At 35.9% G+C, this 22250-nt stretch overlaps 2 protein-coding genes and 1 pseudogene across 5 annotated transcripts; all 3 read left to right on the forward strand.

Annotated features, from left to right (window-relative positions):
* Positions 1-2087: 2087 nt before the first annotated feature.
* LOC128019347 (UDP-glucuronosyltransferase 1-6-like) lies at positions 2088-2701 on the forward strand (annotated as a pseudogene).
* Positions 2702-4682: 1981 nt separating this feature from the next.
* Positions 4683-10298, forward strand: LOC128019681 (UDP-glucuronosyltransferase). Of its 4 annotated transcripts, none has more exons than XM_052605792.1 (6): positions 4683-4820; positions 6960-7736; positions 8236-8367; positions 8590-8676; positions 8854-9074; positions 9401-10298. In XM_052605792.1, the coding sequence occupies exons 1-6, from the start codon at positions 4695-4697 to the stop codon at positions 9678-9680; spliced, it is 1623 nt and encodes a 540-aa protein (XP_052461752.1). In that variant the 5' UTR covers positions 4683-4694; the 3' UTR covers positions 9681-10298. The 4 variants fall into 4 exon arrangements, with proteins under 4 accessions (XP_052461752.1, XP_052461754.1, XP_052461755.1 ...); XM_052605795.1 differs by lacking the exon at positions 4683-4820 and adding an exon at positions 5450-5594 and having other exon boundaries at positions 6872-7736; XM_052605794.1 differs by lacking the exon at positions 6960-7736 and having other exon boundaries at positions 4698-5594.
* A 1289-nt stretch (positions 10299-11587) lies between these two features.
* Positions 11588-16166, forward strand: prmt2 (protein arginine methyltransferase 2). The gene is made up of 9 exons (XM_052605796.1): positions 11588-11775; positions 12132-12308; positions 12446-12607; positions 13162-13326; positions 13769-13944; positions 15076-15205; positions 15298-15434; positions 15607-15769; positions 15967-16166. The coding sequence occupies exons 1-9, from the start codon at positions 11692-11694 to the stop codon at positions 15997-15999; spliced, it is 1227 nt and encodes a 408-aa protein (XP_052461756.1). The 5' UTR covers positions 11588-11691; the 3' UTR covers positions 16000-16166.
* Positions 16167-22250: the final 6084 nt, after the last annotated feature.

Genomic DNA, 22250 nt, shown 5'->3' on the forward strand with positions numbered 1-22250 from the left:
AACCAAAATACACGCTGATAAAAAATCAAAATATGAAATATGGAAGATACAGGCGAGGACTCTCAATCTCTACACGATGCAGAATAGACATAAATGAAACGATATGAAGCTGGAGATTGTGTATTCTATTTTAGATTGTGATAGACCAGATATTTTAATAATTCTATGCATTTCGCTATTGCGCAATATGATTTATTCTCTTTGAAAGACTGTTCAGAAAACCCACACACAAAAAAAGCACATTGTATTGAGATGGTTCATCATATGTGAAACAACATAAATAATACTATTTGTCACAAACAGCAGCTTTTTATGTAACTTCTGAGTGTTTTCTGTCAAATAATATACAGAGATCACATTATTCCATACTGCAAGTGTGCAAAAGATGACTTCATACTTATTTAGACAAAAAATTTATACAAAAATGGTATTATTCCTTCCTTCAGTTGGAATAGAATAACTTTTGCATAGATTAGGATAGAAAGAAATTTCTGTTTTCCTCTAATAGCAGACAGTTGGAAGAATCACAAGACATTGGTCTGAAGTTGCCAGCCCCTTCAATGCCTGAGTTATACCATTTCAAACTTCAGTTTACACAAATAAAATAAAAAAGCGCCTTGTTTTTTTCCCTATTTATTATAACACAGACAGCATATATTGTCATTTTTATCAATTTCAACAGTGTTTTATGTAATTTCAAAGGGTTTCCTTTGAAATTATACCAAACTTTCTGAGCTTACACTGTAGCATTAGTATAGGCAGGCATTCAAAATTAGGTAGGAAAATGAAAAACGGAAATCCCCAAAATAGCATTTGTGCTTAAGAGGTTTTAAACTCTACTTCTCTTCTCAGCTGATCATTTTCGTAAGATCATCCAGTTTTATTTATTTATGATATCTTTATCAAACATCAGATAAGTTTGCCTGGTTAAAGCAACCGGTGATTTCTCTGAAGACATTTTTATTGGTTGCCCATTCGTGTTTGTTGGTTTCTCTCACTTTTTCACTACGCAGGCTAACACTATGGTCAGATTTTTTTAAATGTATTTTATTTTCTTAAAAAAAGAAGACATTATCAAAAAACAAAAACAAAAAACATAATAATTATAAAAAAAACTTGCACTTATCCACAAAATAAATTGTAACTTTCTTCAATCTTTTTACAAACAAAAAATTACACCATGTAACTTTTTTCATATACCAAGTCTTCTGAATGTATACGGTAGGGTTTATCAAGAAACAAATCAAAAATGAAATCTATTATTAAGCAAAAATCTCCATTTCATTTGTTAATTTATTTATAGGCTACTAACGTGTGGCAGTCTACCCAGGCGCTCATAGGAAAAGCACACAAGCAAGTCATTTTGAAATATAAAGACAAATAAAATTACGACTTGAAACACAATACTTTGAGGTGAAAATCTCTGTCAGCCTAGAATCTGCGCAAAGAGCGCTCCCGCTATAATCACTAAATCTGTCACATTTTACTTCATCATGATTGTGAACTGAATCTCTCTACACTAAACAATGAATCTGTTATTTAGGCTACATTGTATCTACACTTTTATAATGAAAGGATTCGGGAGCTTGCAGAATGCAGAGCTTGATAAAAACTTTTTGAGCGTCAAAAGCGTTTTAAATGGTGATTAGATTCTAACTTTAACACTTCTGGTCATTGTGCTCAAGAAATTAACAGATAAGTCTGTGATTGGCTACATTGCTCTTCAACGCTGCAAATTGTTTTGCCAATATCAGATGGGCCCCCATGATTCCCTGCGGCCCTAAGCGACCGCATCGCTTATATGTTTTCCCCCTTTTGCGAACATACTATAGCCTATTTGATAGGCCTATTGTATTTAATATTTAAATGTGCGCGCTAGTCTTTCATAAACACAGAAAAAAAACAGCGATGAGAAGTATGTTTTTACAAAGAGAGAGAAAAACAGCAGTATTGAAAATTTCTTCAGTTTCAGTAATCATACTTTAAAAAATGTAAGTAAACTTCAATTTCAACTATAAAGCAACTCTACAATGTATGCATGCTTTTACTTATGTCTTCTGACATCGACGGGACAAGATAAATAATGAATGAAAAGGTGGAGCCCCAAGAATATATTGCCTTATCACCATTGGCCTTTGGTGAAGGAGATTGGTCGAGGAAACCAGGTGGTGGTCGTCATTCCAGAGGAAGGTGTGAACATGGGTCCAGCACAGCATACATCACTGTGACATATCCAGTACCCTACACCAAGGCCCAGTTACAGGAGAGTATGAATGCAGGCTTAGAGAAGTTGTTAAGTGCAGATGTATCTACAGATCTGGTTTCAGAATTTCATCAACACTATGGATTTGCTTAAAGTTACTGTAACCCGGAATGCGGAGGTTTTACCCTCCAACAAAAAATTAATGAAGAAACTGCAAGACTACTTTGCTGCAGTTCTTACAGACCCGTTTGAGACTCTCGTGGTGATTGCATGAATCTCTGGCAAAGAAATGTGTTCATGGTAAGGACTGTGCTTCAGCCCATGGCTTATAGATGTATGTTTGCTCGTGCACATGTACTTCAGAGAAAAGCATCGATGGTGGAGATTATGAGCCGTGCAGCTCTATGGTTTATGCAGTTTGACTTTGCCTTTGAATGACCTTGTCCGTTGATGTATAACATGGTCATAATAATCACTGTAATAATAATAATTGTATAATAAATATAACAGTCATTATATTTAATCACGCATATCATTTTAGAAAAAAAAGAAAGGCAGGTTTTGTTTGAGTTTGAAAAAATTAACTGTAATTAAGCATGTTCTACAGATTTGTCAGTCTTCGCAGATTGTTGGAAAAAGTCAAAAAGTAAACCTGTGTTTTACCGTTTTAATTGCTTGTCATGAGTTCATGATGGGATCAAATAGTTCATAGAGGATGTTGGGAGAAGGGGAACATCTTTTATCAATTTTACAGCTCTGTGAATGAACAAAAAACAATAGTTCAAAAATATGTTTGACTGTTTCTGCAATTTTATCACAAAACTCTACAAACCAGTTCTTCAGTTTCAGTGTATATGGTGAAGTACAGTCCCCGCCCCCCCCCCCCCCCCCCAACCATTCTGCTCAATAAAATATGCATCATCACCAGAAAAACATTTCCCTTTTCTTACTGCAGATGTCATTCTCACTAACATTTCAGTCATACCATGCATTTTCGTTATTTATTTAACCAAATCTTTAATGAATTTCTAACTATTATTTACAGTAATTCCTTTAGCAGTGTACTTTAAAACTCATGCAGTTGCCTTGCGATTCCTATAGAGCGTATTCTAAGTACTGGAAACTGATTTTGGATTGTTTATTGTATAACTTTTCCAGTCATGCAATCATCATCATGATTTGCAAGATTGAAGGGATATTTCACCTTCAGTTGCTGGTCCCCATTGACTTGCATGGTGGTTTTTTTTCATACTATGGAAGTCAATGGAGACTAGCAACTAAAGGTGAACCATCCCTTTAACTGGTCAAAATTGCTTTTATCTGTATAGTAGGTGATGGGGTAGTATCTGAAGGCGGATTGTGTGTGTCTTTTTATCTTCAAGCGTCTATTAATTTTGTGTTCAAAAAGAAATGTTTGCATTAATGTACTTTGATTACACATTGTTCTACAGAATTTAGCATTTATGTTTCAAATTAAATAAAGCGCATTGGTTTTTGGATGGGGGATGTTTAATAGATTCTAGCTTGTTCAGAAATGTTCTCAAAAGTACTTTTTTTTGTGGAAAAATGTGAGGTAAAATTGGAAATATACATTTTAACATGTGTCCCTGTCTTAATAAATGAATAAATAAATAAAGTTACTCTACAAACACGTCCATTATTTTTCATATCTTTAGGAAAAAGTCAAAATGTACACCTATTTGAATAAGAAGACCTTGTTGCTATTCATGTTTGCAATGAGTCAGTTTTGCAAGCGACAAGAAGAATTTATAAAAAGCATTTATCTTTATCTGTGTAAAGGTTACACAGTAATATGCCTTTTCTTTTTTCCACCTCTTTCATCTATGAATTTACAAACCATATCCATTTATTCCTGTCATTGTTTTTGTATGACATAAAAATGTATTTAACTTTACCCCCACATTCACCTGTCCAAGTCACTGTTTTTGACAACAACAAAAAAAAAAAAAAAACCGGAGCAAGGAGAGCAAAGGACAAAATCCAAATACACATTCACCCCTAAGACACCCCGTATACATCCACAGATGTAACACCCCCATTCAAGAATGCAAAAACTATATATTGAGAAGGCATTATTTTTTTGGAGGCACAAAGTCAAAAATGTCAGGATGATACTTCATAATGTGCAATTAAAAGAATCAAATCAAGTCATCACAAAATGGAAGTTCTTCTCTATACGACGACCCCTGCAGACCCTCTAAATATCAGCTAAGCTTACCTTTTTGGCAAAATTATCATAGACTCATATGATGCAATTCCCCAAAAGCATGATTAACCTGTTGCTGAAATTTGGTTTACCTTTGTATGAATAAAGATATCTCTATATACGTCCCCTGACATTAGTACACTCCTGAAACCATTAACCAAGAGTTGCATTTAACCCACTTGTCAGACATTGAATCAACACTCACTTCCCTTTTGTCTAGTTTTGAGGCCCCACCTCTTTTGAAAAAACTGCCAGCCCTTTTAAATGTGTCGTATTTCTGCTGTCTTCTGTATGAATGTTAGAAGGATGTTGAGAGCACTGACTGTTCCCGCTCTGGGGCTTCTAGCTTCTCTATGCTTGTTCTCCTCGGAGCCCGTGCGGGCTGGAAAGGTGCTTGTCGTGCCAGTGGAAGGCAGCCACTGGTTGAGCATGAAGATCCTGGTGGAAGAGCTTTCTCAGAGGGGACATGAGACGGTAGTCCTGGTCCCGGAAACCAGTGTTCTGATTGGGAAGTCTGGTAATTACACCAATAAGTTTTTTCGTGTGCCCTACACCCTTGCTGAACTGAATGCTAACTTGGACCGAAAAAATAATGTATTTGAGAAGCCTCCACAGTTAACTAATATCTTTGTAAATTTGGGGAACCTCATGCGGTTCACAGATATGCAGCTTAAAGGCTGTGAATGGCTACTGTATGATGAGTCCCTGATGAAGAGTTTAAGAGAAACAGAGTTTGATGTTTTGCTTACTGATCCTTTCCTGCCCTGTGGCACCATCATTGCTGATTCCTTCTCACTTCCTGCCGTTTACTTCTTGCGTGTAATTCCCTGTCGACTTGATGAGGCAGCTGCCCAGTGCCCCTCACCTCCATCTTTTGTCCCGCGCTTCTTCACTGGTTTCTCTGATAAGATGACTTTTTCTCAGCGAGTAAGAAACACGCTTATGACAGTTTTACAACATTATCTATGCCATCAACTTTTTGGCAGCTTTGATGAACTGGCCAGTAGATATCTGCAGAAGGACACTACATACAAAGAGCTGTTAGGAAATGGTGCAGTTTGGCTTTATAGAAATGACTTTACCTTTGAATTCCCCAAACCTCAAATGCCGAACATGGTCCAAATAGGGGGCATCAACTGTGCTAACAAGGGCCCACTGACAAAGGTAAGATGTTAACGAACATAGTCATTCTCGGTTGTTCTATGCTGTCTAGTGCACAAAATGCAAATCTTTCACACTGTCACAGACATTATACAAAATGTGTAATGCACTTACGGATAACACTTTACAGTTAATGCAATGTGTGTGTGTGTGTGTGTGTGTGTGTGTGTATCAATAATATTGCAATATAATGTAGATTATTGCAAATCTGTTTTTAACATTTTCAAGTTGTAATAAATTAACAATAATCAATAGTATAATATTAAATTAGCATTAACTTAGATTTAATAAATGCTGTCATACTGTACATTTTAACTGCCAGTTACAGTTTAAATTTAAATAAAAAAAACCTTGTAAAAAAAAAAAAAAAGCTACATGTAAAACATCGAGGATAGAGATCATGAGCAGTGCAGCTCTTTTTTTTCATAAGATAACTATGTGTGCGTTTTATTGAAATGTTTTAGTTTTCATCTAGAAAAATGTATGATGCACGTGTTCTTGACTTTGGAGTAACCATTTATTTTGAATTAAATGCTCAGAAGTTTCAAACACTATTTTTAATATCACAAACAGGAAATAACTCGCATAATACAATGAAACGAATAACTGTATAGGCCTACATCTAAATTAAACAAGATCTTATATATATATATATATATATATATATATATATATATATATATATATATATATATATATATATATATAGCCTATAATAAATTACGGAGTCCCGCACATGACATGCAAGAAAAAATAGTAGGCTAATTCGTGTGCACGATTTACTAATTAATTCCCTCAATGTACTAAACCGTGCACACGATTGCGTTCCCTCGATTTACAAATTCGTTCCCTGGATTTATAAATCGTGCGCACAATTTATTAATTTTTTTCTTGCATGTGCGGGGCTCCGTAATATATAATTATAAAATTCACACATAAATTATGAGGTATCGTGTGTAATAAAAGCAAATTACCCTTTAAAACCGTAAGGTGGCTCTACTCTATTAAGAATGTAAACTCCGCATCTCTCTTCCGGTTCTGAAACAGCTCGTGCTTCGTGTCTAGTGCTTTTACTGTCTATGGTCTAGTGTCGCACTCTGTCTGCAGCTGGTTACTTCTTGTTGCCAGTGGCACTGAGCGCGGATTTGTCGCTGTAGTGGAAACGCGGCGTTTAATAAGTGTGGCGGTACAGCGCGGATGCGCCCCGAAGTCTGTTGATATCCGTGTTGTCAGCACTTTTAAATGTGTCGTATTTCTGTTGTCTCCTGTATGAATGTTAGAAGGATGTTGAGAGCACTGACTGTTCCCGCTCTGGGGCTTCTAGCTTCTCTATGCTTGTTCTCCTCGGAGCCCGTGTGGGCTGGAAAGGTGCTTGTCGTGCCAGTGGACGGCAGCCACTGGTTGAGCATGAAGATCCTGGTGGAAGAGCTTTCTCAGAGGGGACATGAGATTGTGCTCCTGGTTCCTGAAACCAGTGTTCGGATTGAAAAGTCTGATAATTACACCACTAAATATTTTCGTGTGCCCTACACCCTTGCTGATCTGAAGGCCAACTTGGACAGCATAGAAAAGAATGCATTTGAGAAGCCTCCCAAATTGACTGATATTGTTGAGAATTTGGGGAACCTGATTCAGTTCTTGAATATGCAGGTGACAGCCTGTGAATGGCTGCTGTATGACGAGTCCCTGATGAAGAGTTTAAGAGAAACAGAGTTTGATCTTGTGCTCACTGATCCTTTCCTGCCCTGTGGCGCAATCATCGCCGATTCGTTCTCGATTCCTGCCGTTTACTTCCTGCGATTGATTCCCTGTTTGCTGGACGAGTCAGCCACCCAGTGCCCCTCACCTCCGTCTTTTGTCCCACGCTTCTTCACTGGTTTCTCTGATAAGATGACTTTCCTTCAAAGAGTAGAAAACACGCTTATGGCAGTTTTTGATGGTTTCCTATGCCGCAAACTGTTTGCTGGCACCGATGAACTGGCCAGTAGATATCTGCAGAAAGACACTAGATACAAAGAGCTGTTAGGGAACGGTGCAATTTGGCTTTATAGAAATGACTTTACCTTTGAATTCCCCAAACCTCAAATGCCGAACATGGTCCAAATAGGGGGCATCAACTGTGCTAACAAGGGCCCACTGACAAAGGTAAGATGTTAACGAACATAGTCTTTCTCAGTGGTTGATTGGTTGACTTAAATGTATAGCATTTATTTATGCAAATTCATCAGTTTAAAACTCTGAGCAGTTTTTAGACCATGTTTTGCAGTAGGCTGTTTAGATGCTAGGTAAAATATTATCCTCTACAGGTCAAGATAACATAATCCATGATGATGTTTTGAAATTATGTGTGCAGTAATTATGTGTGTAAAGGAAGTGAGGTGCCCCCATGTGTTTACAGCATGAAGGACCAGAGGAAAGGAGACGCTTTTTTAAATTATTCTTTTACAAAGAGGTAGATATATTTATATGCTAATAACTAAAACAACTGATCTCTGCTTTTGAACATGCAAGTTCATGTCGGTATCTATCTGTGTGAGCAAAACAATAAAAGGAAGGAAAAGGGAAGTGTACAGTGAAAGCTTGCTCCATTATGTCCTCAGAGCATGAAACTGATGTTCAGTGCTGACGTCTGTCCTCTGTACAGGAGCTAGAGGAGTTTGTGAATGGTTCTGGAGAGCACGGGTTTGTGGTCTTCACACTTGGCTCCATGGTGTCACAGTTACCCGAGGCCAAAGCCAGAGTCTTCTTTGAGGCTTTTAGGCAGATACCTCAGAGGGTAAGTGAAGATTGACTTTTTAAAAATAAGAAAATAATTTGAAATGCAAACTTTAATGTTACATTATGATGATCATGTTAGAGTTAGGGTCATGTTGGGTCTAAGGCCAGCCATATATTTTTGTGAAACAAAATAATGTTACACAAATGAATGCATGTCATCATATGATTAGGTTTGTTGCATTTCATTTTAATAACCTTCATAGTGCTCTTTGATTTGTAGGTGCTATGGAGGTACACTGGACCAGTCCCTGAAGATGCTCCAAAGAATGTCAAACTGATGAAGTGGCTGCCACAAAATGATCTCTTGGGAATGTTTATATTCTCCTTTGACCCTCTAACCCCCCTGGGAGATATTTTATTTATAGAAATTAGATTGGTTGACATTGCTAACAAGAGTCTGAGAATACATGATTTTTGAATTATCATACTATATTATAATTGACTACAAAATTAACTGCTAACGTGTGTTTTCCTTTACGTTGCAGGCCATCCTAAGGTTAAGGCTTTTATTACACATGGTGGATCACATGGCATCTATGAAGGAATCTTTAATGGGGTGCCAATGGTGATGCTTCCTCTGTTTGGAGACCAGGGGGAAAATGTTCAGCGCTTAGTGTCTCGAGGAGTTGCAGAAACCCTGAGTATCTATGATCTGACCTCAGAAAAACTGCTGGTTGCATTGAGGAAGGTCATCAATGACAAAAGGTAAACAAAATACATTTTTGTTTATATTCATGAAATAGTATTGAACTCCGAGTGAAATATTAGACTGTATTTAGAGTATTGAACTGTGAAAATGATTTTTGGAGTATGTATTATATAAAAAAGCTATTTTGTTATTTCACATTTTATTAAATTTCCATTTCATTGTAATTATTTGTGATATTTACTAGCAATTATTGAGTGAGAATCGTTTCTACATATATCATACACCAAAATGTTTTCAGTGTGTAGTTTATTGTAAAGACTGCAGTCCTTTTTTAGACCTACTATGAAATTTAAACATAATTACTCCATCTTTGACTCCACAGCTACAAGGAGAAGATGACCGAGCTTTCAGCTATTCACAGAGACCGTCCCATTGAGCCTCTGGACCTGGCTGTGTTTTGGACTGAGTTTGTTATGAGACACAAAGGGGCAGCGCATCTCAGATCCGCAGCCCACGAGCTGAACTGGATTCAGTATCATACTCTGGATGTTATTGGCTTTCTCATTCTCATTCTGGTGACTGTTATTTTTGTTGCCGTCAAAAGCTGCATGTTCTGTTTCAGGAAGTGCTTCAAGAAAACTCAGAAAAAGAAGGAGGAGTAGATATATTTTGTCAATTTTGTGTTCTTTTTTTTTTTTTGTGGGGTGATTGTTTAGAGCAGGGGTCACCAAACTTGGTCCTGGAGGGCCGGTGTACTGCAGAGTTTAGCCTCGACTTGCTTTAAAACACCTGCCTGGAAGTTTCAAGTATACCTAGTAAGACTTTGATTAACTAAATCAGATGTGCTTGATTACGGTTGATGCTAAACTCTGCAGGAGAGTGGCAGAGGTGGATTTAACCATTAGGCAAAAGTAGGTAAACGACTTGGGCCCCAAAAGCCAAGGGCCCCCTAAAATGCTTTATATATATGAGGTGTGTGTCTAGTGCGGACGCAGAAGGTGGATGCTTTGATATTCATTACCACAACAACCATCTTTATTTCTGCGTTGAACGCACTTCTTATAGCAAATGTTGTTTTAATATTGACATTTAATATTGACATGCACTAGTCCATTTCGCAGTCTGATTGAAATGTACTGACATGCATTTGATTTATTACAATTTTGACAAATTCCTTGACATTCCACATTATACCGTAAACTTCTGTTGTCTAACACTTTGAATGTACATAAGTTATAGGGTTTGTTTAATTTCATTGGAATAAAAGATAGATTAATGTTTTTGCCTTCATTTGATTAGCAGAAAAATTGTAATACACAACACAGAATTTCTAAAATATAAATAAATAAAAATGATATATTAATAAATTCATAGGGAAAAACAAAAACGATTTTATAGAGCCCTACAAATGAAAATATCATGCGTCTGAAGCTATGATTCAATACTAAGCAACGGCATAATTATATGTTTTAAATGGCCCTCAATCGATTCTGTGAAGGTTCAAACTAGAGGACACATGCACAATTACTTTCCACACAGTTACTGTTTGGCTGAAATAATCTTTAAGTATGTACATACATATATATACTTTCCTTCTGTTTAATTTACATTTGTAATTAAAATAAAGAAAAAAATAAGGGGAATTTAAATTTAATATTAGACAGCCATGTAGACAATTACCCCAAAGCACCACCTAGTGTCTAACTTACTCTAATACTATTACAACCTGTTTATGTAAATAAGGGTCACAACGGTGAAAGAAACCTTAACACTTATGTGTGAGTAAGAACAAATATATTTTTCTGTCAATTAATCAATGTTTCTAGAACAGCAAAACAGCATATTAAAATGATTTCTGAAGGATCAAGTGACACTCAAGATGATTGCCTTATTATTTATTTATTTTTTATTTTTTTGGTGATTCGTTTAAATTCAGCTTTGCCATTACAGGAATAAATTAAAAATAGGGCGAATTTTTATTTTATTTTAAGTTTATATATATATATATATATATATATATATATATATATATATATATATATATATATAGCATATAAAAGACATTAAAAACCTTTAAAAAAATTTTAACAATCCCATACTTGAATGCTATTGAACATTACGTGGTTCTCCCTGAATGGTGACATTTTTTTTTCTACTTATGATTTATAATTCACAAACAAATGGAATATTAACATATACACAATGAAAAGGACACAATGGTATACTATTCTTATAATATTTTCAGTCCAGATATGTCGGTAGAACAGCTCTTTTCTTTATTCTATTCAAAACCTAACCAACCTTGCTGTTTTAATTAGTAATTCCCCTAACCCCTACTTTGCCTGCCCCCTAAAGTGTCATTTAACAAAACATCACAATTAAGATTACAAATGAGTAGCTAATAGGCTAGTTATATATATAATGATCAATAATTATAATGGAAAACAGTAAAAAAAAAAGAGCTATTCTTGCAAAACAGCAAACAGACCAGTATAATAGTATTCTAGTATTTTTTATTTTTTTTTTTCGGTGAGAAATTAGAAAATACTCAGGACTTTGATTTTGAAAATCGTCTGATGGGCGGGGCGCCTGGGAAATAATAATGAAACAGTTCCTGCTACTTCTTGCGGTAGATATTTCGCCTTCTTAAACGAAACGTTTTAAGCTGCTGAAATGATTGAAAATGAAATCAGTGAGAGTTCTGATGCAAAAGAGTATGTTGGACTTTCAGATTTTGTGGCTGAAGGAGATGAGCAGGTACATGTTGTGCAAATGATGATCGCCTTTCAAAATAAAGATTGCACTGCTATGAGTGAGTGAGAGAGTGAGAGTGCAGTTACTCATCAAGCAGAGGAATTTATTTGTTTGTTTATTTTTATGTTTTGTTTTGTTTTTTGGTGATAGAAGACTGACCAAATGATCTGGCTCATAAAACATCTGTCAACATATGATTTGCCCTATATTTTTAGTCTTAAGCCATACAAGTAGCTTTAGGCAGATCGATTAAAAATAACATTTCTTCACAAGATACACGAAAAATAAACAAATAATGAATAAAAAGAAATGTGTTTTATTTTCTTCAAATCTTTTTTTTTTTTTTCTTGAATCGACAGCTTAGTTTCTCAGTTGGTGATAAATTGAAGGTCCATGACAGGAGCTCAGACGTGTGGTGGTGGGCTGAACTGCAGGGTCGCTTTGGTTATGTCCCATCCAGCTTTCTGCATCAAACACCTGAGGATGAGGAAGATGCTTGGCAGGATGACGAATACTTTGGCAATTATGGGACATTAGTAAGTACTAAAATGTTAAGCTAGTCAATCTAAAACCTTACATTCATTAAAAAAAGGTTTTGATCATTAAAATCAAAGGATACCTGATTCAGAAGCTAACTTTTGGTTAACCTGTAATATCTGCATCCTGCTGTCAGAGGCTTCATCTGGAGATGCTATCAGACAAACCCCGCACAGAAACATACAGACGGGTGATTCTGGGTAATAGTGCCGCCCTGAGGGGGAAGGTGGTCATGGACTTGGGCTGCGGGACAGGGGTTATCAGCCTCTTCTGTGCCCGTCTAGCACAACCTGCAGCGGTGAGACTAACTAAATATTTGCTTTAAAATCATGCAGCCTTATAATGGGTGTAAATTCATAGCAAAGGCCAATAGCAAGAGCTTTTTGTTGACATTGTATTGACATTTGAATGTATCTTTATGACTGTTTATATATAAATTACAACACAAATAGGCCCAAATTACTGTCATATTGCTGTTGCTACTTGTGTATAAAAGAAATTAAAGAGTCCATGCTATGTCATGTCTGTAGTAACTTTAGTAAAATCACAGCCACTGGCTTATTACTTTATTCTTACATTTAATCATGGTATTTATTTTATCCAAAGCAGTGTATAGTATAGGCTATTTTTAGGGGTCTCTTAAATTAAAATAAAACCTGTGCCCTTGATAGGGATAATCGTCCTGAAGTTTAGAGTTGCAATTAACAACTGGTCTAAAATCTTTTACAATTTCCTTAAAAAAATCCTGTTGAATAATACTGACCTCAGAAAAATATACAAATTTATATATATATATAATGGGTCATATTTATATTCGGATGATATTTTGAGCACTTGTCTTTGTTAATGTAGGTTTATGCTGTGGAGGCCAGCTCAATGGCAAAACACACTGAGGAACTAGTGAGGCAGAACGGCTGTGAGGAAGTCGTGACCGTGTTTCAGGACAGAGCTGAGAATCTCACTCTGCCTGGGAAAGTGGACGTTCTAGTGTCAGAGTGGATGGGCAACTGCCTTCTGGTATGAATATGGCTGTAACGGTACAGTATATTTCAGTTCAGGTTTTACCGACAAATATCAACTGCATATTACAGAACACTGATAGTAGGTCTGATGAGTGGATAAATAATGTAACTTTTCTCTGGGAAATTATTTTCACTTTAACTGTTATATGACTTTACATTCTACAAAATAATGGGTTTTAGTAAAGGCGACCAGGCTTTCTCGATGGCTGTTCCTATGCTCTGGTACAGTATTCCCCCTTACATTTGTTTAAATTAACATTTTTATTCTTTATGTTTAATTTTAATTAATTGTTAGGGTGTAACATTTTCATTTGTCCATTTGTTTACATGTCTAGATCTTAAATCAGTTTTACATTTCTCGTACAGCACTTTGGTGTCAACGTCTGGTGTTCTAAAATGTGCTTTATACATAATCTAAACCAAACTCTGTTTCTCAGTTTGAGTATATGGTGGAGTCAGTGTTGCTGGCACGTGATCGCTGGCTGAAGGAGGGTGGAGTGATGTGGCCGTCCTCTGCCTGTCTGACTGTCGTTCCTTGCCAGGCCTTCTCTGACTACAGGCAAAAAATGGAGTTCTGGGAGAAACCGTATGGCCTAGACTTCACCTACCTACAGTGAGGCCTTATATACTGATATACGGCTCTTTCTGACCTTATTGTAGTGTGTGTTTAAGCAACTTGCCATGCTTTAGGTGAAAAAATATCAATCAAGTGGGATTGAAATGTAGGGCTGGGTATAGAGTTTGATAAATTTTTAGAAACCAACCAAATTAACTTGATACCATCGAGTATCAAAAAAATTATTTGTTGTTCTGGACCAAATTTCGATACCTAATCTCATCGACAGCAGTGATGCAGCATACTTAATGTGTCTAAATCAAGTTTTGGCGATTAGCTCTGTCGAGGCATCAGGGAAAATCACTAGTTTACGGTGTTTCCGCCTAGACTCGTTTCTCACACGTGAGGCTTTTGTGTGTACGCATCAGACCCCCATAAATGTAAGGCTATGATTACACTAGTGCATTTTAGTTTTAAAATGAAAACAATTCTCATCTATACTGGCGTTTCCACTGTATTTGAGAAAAGATCTCTGTCCATAATACATGTGCCCGAAAACACAGTAAATCTGTGGAAATTGAATGGAAATGATGATTCTGTCTAAGCCAGGGGTTTTCAAACCTGTCCTGGAGGACCCCAGCCCTGCACATTTTGCATATCACCCTCATCTATCACATCTGATTCAACTCATCAGCTCATTATCAGAGACTAAAAGACCTGAATCAGGTGCATCTGATATGGAAGACATAATAAATGTGCAGCGCTGGGGGTCCTCCAGGACAGGTTTGAAAACCCCTCGTCTAAGCTATGCATTTTAAAATGAAAACGCACTAGTGAATGTAGCCTGAAAGATGTGGAAAAGATGTAATGTGATGAACTACACCTGTGGTTACTCTGATAGGAAACCAACTTCACATGTCCACTAGAAATCACCTTGGGACCATTTGGTTAAAAGTCTTTGCAGCAATTAATCAGAAGTTCTTAAACGTCTGTGCATAATACATGTTAATTAATCAACAATTACATGATGCATTTAAATACAAGTAGTTAATTCAGCTGCTGTTGAATGAATATATAAGAGTAATTAAAAACTCTATTGTGATTTGTCACAAAATGGCCAAATTTATCAGCTGTGTATAACTTCGTTATGATAACTGCTAAAACTGACCGTTAGTTAATGTTTTGTAGGTCACTTGCACAGAAGGAGTTTCTCTCCCAGCCTAAATTTAGCCATCTTCTCCTACCTGAGGATTGTTTGTCCACACCAGCCGATGTTATCACTCTTGATATGGTCACAATACAGGTCTCAGACTTAGAGGTAAATCTTACAACTTGGGTTAAGTGGAATAACCATTGTTTAAAAGGCAGCACATATTAACTATGTTTCTTTTCCTGACTTCTTCTGCTCAGAGACTCAACGGTGGGTTTAGTTTCAATGTTGAGAAGTCAGGCGTGTTTCATGGCTTCACCGTCTGGTTCAGTGCACACTTCCAGAGTTTAGAAGAGGATGGACCATCACAAGAGTTGAACACCGGACCGTTTTCAGAGTATGATGCATAAAAAATTACCAAATAAACATCATAGCATCTATTGACTTAACAATTTCAGATGTGAATGCAAATTATACTTTTAAATGTACAGTTCCCAGGACAATATGTGTACAGCATTAATCTGAACCCTGAAATGTAAAACCTTAAACAAAGCCTTCATTATTCCCAGGATCACTCACTGGAAACAGACTCTCTTTATGTTGGATGCACCAGTGACAGTTGAGGAAGGGGACATTATTGTAGGGTCCATATGTCTGCAGAGAAATCCAATCTGGAGACGTCACTTGTCAATCACATTTTCATGGAACATAAATAGCACAGAAGATAAAAAGGTGAGTTTCTACATGTAGCATTACTTGATCTCCTTTAAATATATCATATTGCTTGTTTTGCTGTCTTCATTTTGGCAATTGCTTTTTTTTTTACATTTACATGTGGTTTTTATCTGATGGAGATTACAAAATTTCAGATGCAATACCAGCATGAACATTTGAGGCCCTCTTCATTCAAATTCTAATATTTTTTGCAGGTCCAGACAAAGTGTTTTCCTATGTGGAGATGACCCATGACCCATTCATTAACGTTTTCAGTAAATAGAACATTTTCTTTCCTTTTTCAGTAACACAAACAGCAGTGCACAAAACAAGACACTACCTTCATCTTATAAAATGGATCTTCGTGTTTCTTCTCTCTTTTGAAACTGACAATAAAAAAGCAATTTTTATCAAATGCTTGCTGTAAAAATCTTTGAATCCACCAAATATTATTAACAAATCTAGAAAACGTGGATTTTTTTTTTCAGCTCTCAGTAATCTTATATTTGCCTGTGTTTTTTATATAATAAGTATGATTATAAAAAACAATAATATAGTTAGGCAGAGTCACATTGTTCTGTAATTGTTATGTCAATGGGCAGTTCAGTATTTTTTATAGAGCTACAGCACAATCTGCTGGCGTAGAGGTGTAGTGCAACTCCAGCTCAGGATATTACATTCCTGAAGGTGGTTTTCAGTCAGACATGCATTCTAGTGTGTGCTCGTGAATACTTGATTTCACTGAGTGCATGTGCCAGATGAATTGCAAATTAAGGGCTCATAAAATGTGGTGCTGCAGCATTGATTACACGGTGTCTGATGAGTCTGGTATTTTTTTCAGTACCACCTTGGCTGAGATTCCAAGCGAGCCATACCCATAGACTGTATGGCCATACCATTGGCAAAATGTGACGCGTAAACCCTGCTGATCACTGATTGGTGGAAGAGCATACTCTTTTCAACATACTATGCGTTGGGACACACTTATTCTAATATCACATACTATTTTGGATAGATAGTATGAACATTGAGACGCAGGGTCAGTTAAAAAACATAAGATATAAACCTGCGTTGTATGTTGTGTTGTTGCCTTTGCTTTGTCTTTACTCTTCATCTGGATGCAGTTTTAAAAGCTACATTATGCTCTTTTGCCTCACTCATCAATGTCAAAATGATTGAGGTGGCCAATGAAATCAAAGAAGGTGGGGCTTACTGTTCACAGAAACTGAGCGGGATAACTAAATAAAGAAGAACAAAAGATTATCATAATCTACAAGAAGAAATAGAAAAATTAACATGGAACAGAAAGACAGACCAATACGAACTTGATTCAACCAAGTCAGACAAGACTACTGCCACATGAGGACATAGAAAAATAGCTTAATTTCGTCAAACAATTAGAAGCCTACAGTGAGAAAAAAAAAAACTAAAATAGAGAAACTCATATCCTGGAGAAAATGAAAACAACGGACAAAGAATACAATCTGTAAAACCAGAGATCCAAGATGTATGCAACCAATGAAAAGACTTTGTGATATAGTTCAAAGATGTATAAACTCAAACAGCCAGGGTTCTCCAACTCTGGAGAGATTTCTAGAATCTATGCACCTGCCATCAATAGAAGAACAACGCAAAGCACTGGTGCTTGAGATTACTACAGAAGAACTAAATAGTTTATTTAACTACCAAAGAAAAAGTTCCTTAGGCAGAAGGACACAGATGGCCATCCATAATTTTTTTTTTTTTAAAACCAAGACCCAAAATAACACCTGCAAGTTATGGGAGATTTTTATTAATAAGATTTTAATCAATCAGGTATAATCAATGTGAATCTAGCCATTTTTGTTGCTAATTATTATTCCATTATAATCCTATAGGTTAAGTATAGAAAGGAATATGCCTACGTGGCCCAATTGTGCAGACCAGAGGAGAAACATATGGTCAGACATACAGACAGGGCCTTTCTCTAAAATATTACTCCAGTAAAAGTACTTTTTCAACTTTACTCAAATAAAAGTACAAAAGTGCCTAATTAAGTAAAAAAAAAAAGTACCAAAAGATAGATTTTGCTATTATATATGCTACTTAATTACATTCTATATTGGCACATATTTTCTTATAATCCTACTGCTCAAATACCTGGGACTTTCCAAAAGAACCACTATAAGGAGTCAAGATATATTTTTATGTACTACACTCACCTAAAGGATTATTAGAAACACCATACTAATACGGTGTTTGACCCCCTTTCACCTTCAGAACTGCCTTAATTCTATGGGGCAGTGATTCATCAAGGTGGTGAAAGCACTAATCAGATTTAGGTTATTGGCACTAAGGGGCCTAAATTGTGCCAAGAAAACATCCCCCACACCATTACACCACCACCAGCCTGCACAGTGTAACAAGGCATGATGGATCCATGTTCTCATTCTGTTTAAGCCAAATTCTGACTCCCATCTGAATGTCTCAACAGAAATCAAGACTCATCAGACAAGGCAACATTTTTCCAGTCTTCAACGGTCCAATTTTAGCGAGCTCGTGCAAATTGTAGCCTCTTTTTCCTATTTGTAGTGGAGATGAGTGGTGGGGTCTTCTGCTGTTGTAGCCCATCCGCCTCAAGGTTGTGCGTGTTGTGGCTTCACAAATGCTTTGCTGCATACCTCGGTTGTAACGAGTGGTTATTTCAGTCAAAGTTGCTCTTCTATCAGCTTGAACCAGTCGGCCCATTCTCCTCTGACCTCTAGCATCAACAAGGCATTTTCGCCCACAGGACTGCTGCATACTGGATGTTTTTCCCCTTTCACACCATTCTTTGTAACCCCTAGAAAAGGTTGTGCGTGAAAATCCAAGTAACTGAGCAGATTGTGAAATACTCAGACCGGCCCGTCTGGCACCAACAACCATGCCACGCTCAAAGTTGCTTAAATCATCTTTCTTTCCCATTCTGACATTCAGATTGTCTTGACCAGGACCACACCCATAAATACATTGAAGCAACTGCCTTGTGATTGGTTGATTAGATAATTGCATTAATGAGAAATTGAACAGGTGTTCCTAATAATCCTTTAGGTGAGTGTAGGTCGATGAGAGTAATGTTCACAGTGAAGCTTACACTGTGATGTACCTAATTGAAAACAGAGTTGACTATCTGATTTTCACCAGTAAGAAAAAAAGTGTTTTAAAGTTTGTTGTTTTGCAGAACATCAGTTATATATGATATGAGAATAAGGCCTGAGGTTAGGAAGAACATTTTAAGGAAAATATAAATATATTTTCATAATGATTTTTTCCTTCTCAAACACCCCTGGTCAAATGCCCCCAGAGGGCATCACTTCCCACTTGGATAATTACTGCACAATGTTCTGAACATCACATCCTTTGTAGGTGGTTGAATAAAAATATTTAGACTTTATTTTTACAAATTACCTAAACTTAGCACCAGCAAGTTTGTTATCTATCAGCTAACAATGTTTACTTATTTCCAGTATGGTTATGAATAAACATTCATATCTGTCTACTCGGCTAGTTTATCCAAAAATGTAAAAAAAAATGTATACTATTGATAATATAAAAACAGACGTCATATAGGGCATGCATAGCATTTTAATAAAACTGTTAACATTACGGCAGCGGGGAATTTGAACGTTGTTTTATTTAATCTGTGTTATTTTAATGCTTGTCTTGTCTTCTATTATTATTATTGTATCTAAAACACTGACTGATGTGTCTACATTCAAGCATTTAAGTGGGCTTAAATATTTCACTCTTTACAGCAGATTTAGTTCACAAACAACTGGCAGTTATGACCTAAATATGATTTTCAGTTACAATAATTAATCCTAAATTTAGACATTAATAACTTACTTTTAACAGCATCGGACACGGGCGCGCTAACAAGATCGCCAGGTTCTTACTTGTGAATTCAATTCACTGGAGACTCGCACTAAACGGTTCATTTGAATCAGTGAGTTGTCGACTCTAGAACAGCTGCAATCACACCATTCTAATTCGTAAACGAGTTGTTTGGTACAATTTGCGATTTTATTTAAAAGGTTCATTGAAAAGACTCAGTTCGTTCATGAATCAGAAACATTCAAAATATTCTATCACGCCTGTTATAAGGAGTAACGATATGTTTTATGAAATTTAGAGAAGTAAAAAGTACGTTTGCTTTGGAATGTAGTGAAGTAAAAGTAAAAGTTACTCAACATATAACTACTAATAATATTACTAATAATATAACTATAACTAAGTACAGATAATTTAATTTTTTTCTTAAGTAGCCTACATTTACGAAGTAAAGCTAGGCTACTCATTTACCACCACTGGATATTAAACAGGGTTAAGATTTTAGCGAATTGTAAACTGAAACAGGATCCAAACCTCCCCAACTAATTCACCCCCTGTGGATTCCTCTGCAGCTGTAAGTCACTGACAGTACAGTATACAACCCTATAATCTTACAATTACCCATTAACCCTCTCAAAAATGTAGTAGCCTAGCTATGATGCAGCATTTTTATTGATTTTCGCAAAGATGGTGAATTAAAAAAAAAAAAAAAAAGAAAAATTAGTAGGCCTATGTGTAATGTGACGTTTTGTTTAAGTGTTCAGTTGTTAGGTAAGATCCATTATAAAGTTACAAACAATATACAAGGAACATATTTTTTTTGTCAAATAATCATGGAATAAAATGTTTGATAATGCGAAAATTAGTTCATATTTATGTTTTACTTTTACTATGACTCATTTAATGTGCCAATACTTCCGTATCTTTAATTTTAGAATACAGATCAATTAGAATACAGATCAACTAATTCTAAAATAGATTTCAACATTCTGAAAACAAATTTTAAATAGATTTCACACTGGTCAGAAATGTGACTACTGACATGTTTACACTGTGATCATAATTAATCTTAATTACATAATAGTCTTAATAATCATAACAATTGTAAGAGCAACAATTAAAAGGGGTATTCTTTACTTAAGGCGGTTTGTTGCAAATGAGTGTAGAAAACACTTCATCCACAATTACATATTTTTACATCCCCTTGGCAATATATAACATAATATCCAACCAAGTGGCATTTGTTTTAAAGTAAAACAAGCATTCTTTTCATTCAAAACCTTCATTCAAAAATTAACTTTGCTAGATTTCATAATATGAAATGATAGGTCTTTTTCTATTTATTTATTATCAGATGCTACTTATTTTACATTTGGGCATGTATAAGCTTGACATTAGTGTTCAAAAGTGTCAAATTCCAGATGCTTTTTGGGTCCACTATATTTGTTTTTCTTTTATATAAAATTTTATGTATGCTTCAATACAATGTAATTTATATATATAGATCAAAATTCTGAATCATATTATAATAATGTTACGCTATCTGTTTAAAGATGAGAGGAGGAGAGAATTAAGGAGGAGCAGACATTATAAGCAGCCTATAACTACAGTAGGAACATGTTCAGTACTGCAAACGTGTCTGAGCTGCAAGGATCTGTCATCATGCCACATTCAGAGCATCCAACCGTTGAATCCAACTCGATGAAAATGCTGACTTCTGGCAGTACAATTGCATTTCTATTTCTTATTTTTCAGTACACATTTAAACTGGACTTCAAATGCCCATGTGATGCTTTTAACAATGTGTGTTTCTGTGGAATGTATTTTTTTCTGCCATCTGTTGGACTTTTTATAGTACTGACCTTAACTACTAAAACATTTCCAGTAAAGTGCGCACCTGCAGGCATTTACAGAAGATGCTGCTGGATTACCCTCAAACGTATTATGAGAAATTTATTTCTTTCTTTGTTATGGATTGTGACAATTTTAATTGATGGAGATGCTTATGTTTGCTGGAAACTAACAGACATCGACGGAAAAATGAATTGGACCGATCAACTTCCTTGTAAAGAGAAGAACAAACTTACAGCTGATGAGTCAAAGAATATTGCAAAAAATCAGTCTGAATCAAAGGTATGTTATGAACCATCCAGTAATATGAATTTTAATACTAAATTAAAGAGAAATTTATGGTAATCCAAGTGTCATTTTATAACCAAGCCTTCTGTTCTTGTTATATATATACATATATATAATGCAATAGAGTATATTTCTTTTGTCTATAGGTATACGGCTTGGTTTTTCTCTTTGCCTTGCCAGTCATTTTCTTGTTGATTTCAATAATCCGCCAATGTTGTTTAACACCCTACAAGTCACTATTTGAAGATGTATATGAAGAGGAGACATCAACTGCTCTGGAGGTAAAAATCAGAGAGAACATAAAGATCAATGCTAAAGAAAAACTGCAGAATATTTTAGATGAATGCACATATGATGATGATGATGGCTGGAGGAACTTTTCTGGTCGACTGATCGATTTAACTCTTGAGTATAACCCTGAATCAATGCAACACAGATCTGAGGCCACTTCTCCACCCCTTGAGTATGAGTCTATCTGACCCTCCTTAACACCTCCAGAATCCTCCTCAGC

Source organism: Carassius gibelio, chromosome A9, assembly GCF_023724105.1.
Source record: "Carassius gibelio isolate Cgi1373 ecotype wild population from Czech Republic chromosome A9, carGib1.2-hapl.c, whole genome shotgun sequence".
Classification (NCBI taxonomy): Eukaryota; Metazoa; Chordata; class Actinopteri; order Cypriniformes; family Cyprinidae; genus Carassius; species Carassius gibelio.

Bases quoted from the DNA above. Each gene is read 5' to 3' on its own strand.
- LOC128019681 (XM_052605792.1), top strand. From the start codon at position 4,695: ATGTGTCGTATTTCTGCTGTCTTCTGTATGAATGTTAGAAGGATGTTG. The intron at 8,677-8,853 runs GGAATGTTTATA...CTTTACGTTGCA, and splicing joins TGCCACAAAATGATCTCTTG to GGCCATCCTAAGGTTAAGGC. The intron at 9,075-9,400 runs GTAAACAAAATA...TTGACTCCACAG, and splicing joins AAGGTCATCAATGACAAAAG to CTACAAGGAGAAGATGACCG.
- prmt2 (XM_052605796.1), top strand. From the start codon at position 11,692: ATGATTGAAAATGAAATCAGTGAGAGTTCTGATGCAAAAGAGTATGTT. The intron at 11,776-12,131 runs GTACATGTTGTG...TTGAATCGACAG, and splicing joins TGGCTGAAGGAGATGAGCAG to CTTAGTTTCTCAGTTGGTGA. The intron at 13,945-15,075 runs GTGAGGCCTTAT...AATGTTTTGTAG, and splicing joins CTAGACTTCACCTACCTACA to GTCACTTGCACAGAAGGAGT.